This window comes from Austrofundulus limnaeus, unplaced genomic scaffold, assembly GCF_001266775.1.
Source record: "Austrofundulus limnaeus strain Quisiro unplaced genomic scaffold, Austrofundulus_limnaeus-1.0 Scaffold68, whole genome shotgun sequence".
Classification (NCBI taxonomy): Eukaryota; Metazoa; Chordata; class Actinopteri; order Cyprinodontiformes; family Rivulidae; genus Austrofundulus; species Austrofundulus limnaeus.
This window is the reverse complement of record NW_013952470.1, coordinates 1123911-1127762: the sequence shown is the minus strand read 5'-3', so window position 1 is coordinate 1127762 and position 3852 is coordinate 1123911. Positions and strand designations below refer to the sequence as shown.

Genomic DNA, 3852 nt, shown 5'->3' with positions numbered 1-3852 from the left:
GTGTGTGTGTGTGTGTGTGTGTGTGTCTGTGTGTGTGTGTGCGTGTAGATGTTAAGTACAGGGGGCTGAATGCTATGCGGGGAGAAGTCTTTAATTAGAGCAGGAAGACACAGCTCAGGAGACACACCACACCAGACTGCAGTGTGTGTGTCGACTGCCCTCGACTGTTAAACATCCTGCACACCTCCATGAATTCATACCAGAAGTGTAGTATGTGTGTGTGGGTGTGTGTKTGTGGGTGTGTTGTTGAGTAGGTGTGGTTTTATATTAAATGAAGCTGCATGAAGTCACCTCCATGAGTGAAACCCCACAAACTCTGTTAATAATTTACACAAAACTTCCTGTTTGTTTTTACAGAATGACTGAGGTGAATGAATGGCCATTTTTGCTAAAGCTAGTTAGCCGTGGCAGCCATTTTGAATCAAGCTGACCCCAACAAAAGGCAGCAGGCATTAAAGGCAGCTTTTATTAAAAAATAACCCAGTCTGCTTAATACTGCCGTGTGTATTAATTGTATGTTTTGTTGTTTTCTTTGTTGTTGCAGTTCCCATGTGGCCATTCAGCCATGCTGCCTGGGTATGGATTCTCTCCTTTTCCTGATTTCCAGCCCCACCTTTACTCTTTTCGCTGCCGAGGAGAGATGCACAGCATGTGGATCCCAGGCCCGGGAGAATCCCAGGGTCTGAACGAGTCCCAGGAGGGCAGGCCTCTCCTTCGCTGTTGTCACAAGCACGTCGCTGTGTGTCAGCAGGAAACTTTGGCTTTTATCGAGCTGCAACCACCTGCAGCTTCTAAGTTAAGCGGTTTGAGGCAAAACACTATTTCAGACACACAACGCACGGCAGACTCTCCGCCACTGAATGGTTTCAGACAAACACTAAATGAAATCAACACCATGCAGAAGGGCTGCCCCAGGACAGACACTGAACATGAAATAAGCTTGAACTTTTCTTCGTGCACRACGGACGACGGKGGGCACGTTGGCCAGGATGAAACCAGGACGTCGTCGCAGGAGCAAACCAAGAAGACACAAATGTTAACAACACTTTGTCGTCCTCTCCRTTCACCTCTCAGCCTCCCTCTGTCCTTCCCCCTGTCCTCTCTGTACACAAACAGAGACTCCTGGGAATCTCAGGGACCTGGTTCTCCATCCTCACCTGAATGTACCGACTGTCAGGGTCCAGGCTCCTGCCAGCCTCAGAGGAGAACCTCACAGGGGTCTCTGAGGGAGAAGTCTATCCGTGAGTTGACAGAGCAAATCAGGCTTAGTGAAAACACACTTTTCTTTCATCTAATGTTATTTTCTTGTCCTCAGGGCGAAAGATGCAAGTTTATTCTCCAGACAGCCTGAGTGATGACTCCCTCAGCAGCCCGATCCTGGAGGCGGACTACATCTTTCCTGGACCCTTTGCATCGTTTCTGGAAGAAGACCTAAGTGGATTATCTTCTTTAGAGGCCGTTTCAACATCTACATCCACAGACGGCGCTCCTGACTTCCCAAGCATCGGTCAGGATGACATCTCCGAYGTTCCAGCAGAACCCTTAGAGATCATAGAGGACTCAGAACCAGGGGAAGGGGAAGAACCCGGCAGCGTGGAGACGTCGGTTCCCTCAATAGGGAGCCTTTTGTCACGCAGTCGTCAAGCTGACCAGGAACGCCGGCGCTTCTCTGCTTCAGAGCTAATATCCAGACTGCAGCTGTCTCAAAGGAAGAACTCGTTCACCCTGAAGCTCGGGAAGTCTTTGTCTGCTCGGGTCGCCTCCAGGGACAGACAGAACTCCAGCAGCTTCAACCCAAGCTCTGATTGTGAGTTTCCAAAAGTTTGGTAGCTTTTCTTCGAAAGAGAGTCAAAAAACAATCCGGTTCTGAACGATGACTCCATCTCACCGAGCTGCAACTACAGTTATCTAAAAACTGCCAGAGCTGAAAGAGAAAAACTTATAAGTTTCAGTTTCTTATCTTAGATTGCATCAGAATACAGCGGTTTTTATGAAAAGGTCTTATGGCTGCAGTTGTTTTAAAGGAGACATATCATGCAGAATTCAYCTTTTTAAGCTGTTAAACACATTTTGTTGTGAGTCTCTAGGAGGGCAGAACATTTGAATTTAGTCTTTCCCGGTGCTGCGTAGATATCATTACATTGTTTGGGTCATATTTTTCAACCTGTTCAGTTTTCTTTCTATGACATTTTCTGAATTATTACGTCTCTGTATTTGCTGCGTAACTACTAAACAAGGTCATAGACTTCCAGCTTACCAATGTTGCGAATTCGCAGTTCTGCAGGTTTGTCGTCATCATTCTCCTCTGGCTCTGGGTCAGACTCTGGCTCTAACATGTAAGGCTGGATGGACAAGTCTTCTGTTGTTGACATCTTTTAATCACTTTGTAAATAAAAGGTTTTCTGCWCTGCTGTTTACCCTGGTGTAAAGGCTGGTTTATACTTCGAGGCACATGTCTTGTTCCCCCTGCTGAGTGATAAAAAATTGCGTAACKTCCGTCTGCTCTCCCGCTGCTATCCCCCCRGTGACCGCCGTCGTGTACATTGCTCCCAGTCAGAACTCAGTCAGGGGAAGAAGATGTGCAACTCGAAGTATAAAACAAGCTATAAATGACAAAAATAACCAAATGRGGTGGAGTGAATGATCATTACTAGTTAAACCTAGAGGTGGGGGGGTGGAGTGTGAAGCACATCATTTACATTTAAAAAGACAGCACCAAAATGAGTTGATCTCAGATGCACCTCAGAAAAGGGGTGAAAGAGGGGCTTGTGGAGTTACAATAATGAGGAATTCAGACCAAAGCATTGCAGTTCCACTGACGGAATTATWCAAATGTGAATAAGAAGGATTCAAAAGCATGATATGTCTACTTTAAAAGTAAACGGAATATGTAAAATAAATTTCAAACTTTGATTTTTTTGTCAAGAATCTTTAAAATCCTCTCAAAATCTAATTATTTTACCATTTTAAGARTGGTGTTTATGCCACCTTTAGCGAAAACAAGTTTTTGGCTCAACARTGACATTAATTTTTCATAAGTTTAATGGACAAGCACTAACAAACCCAGCCATAATCAGCAAACACTGCAAGTCATCGTTCATCACGCATAAAAGAAAAAGTCAGGTTCAATCCCACAAATAATCCTGAACAAACATTTGTGCTACTGTCTGGCTCAGTAACCTGAACTGATACAAAGGCTTAAACTTGTTTTATTTAAAAAAAGCTTATTAAAGGATTTTGCAGGGTTGATCTGCCTAAATGAGCAGGYTTTCCAAGTATGTCTTGTGTTCACACAGGTGCAACCATCACTGCCAGCTGGTCAGATCCAAAAAGCTTTTTCACCACAAATAATAAAATTAACAATGAAAACACTGAGGCATAACAGTAAACAATGGAACATATTTCTCAAAAAAGCTAAAAACACTTTGTTAGCTATTTCGTGAACATCTTGTATTAATTCTTCACAGGTAAGTCCAGCTTCAGGCACCGGAGCTCAGGAGTCTCCAGTGATAGCGCCCCCCACAGTCCTGTTGGACTGGCGCCTTCGCTGCCCGCTACTGATAGCGGGATGCCGTTACATCGATGGAGCTCCAAACTTGGGTAAAAAGTCAAGTACACTTCGCTGCCGCATGCAGAACGCGGCGGTGACGGACCTTTCCGTCAGTCCCATACCTTATATGGAAATGGGACTATTGCATTCCGAAAATGAAGGGGGCGCTAGTGACACTATTTTCTATCGAACACTTTCAACATTAAAAATACAAATTTAACATTTCCCGTACCAACCGTGTTGTCCGTCCCCGCCCCGTTCTGCATAACTGTAGGGTTAGGGTTAGGGTTAGGGTTAGGTTG

General features: G+C 44.8%; 1 protein-coding gene across 1 annotated transcript in view; it reads left to right on the top strand.

The window, feature by feature from the left end:
* Window positions 1-607: 607 nt before the first annotated feature.
* The window catches only part of arhgef19 (Rho guanine nucleotide exchange factor (GEF) 19), a gene marked incomplete at its 5' end in the record, with an annotated part of 10954 nt that continues 7709 nt past the window's right edge, over window positions 608-3852 (top strand). Inside the window, 2 exon segments of the mRNA XM_014010370.1 lie at window positions 608-1241; window positions 1316-1807. Of these exon segments, the coding sequence (XP_013865824.1) occupies window positions 641-1241; window positions 1316-1807 (1093 nt within the window).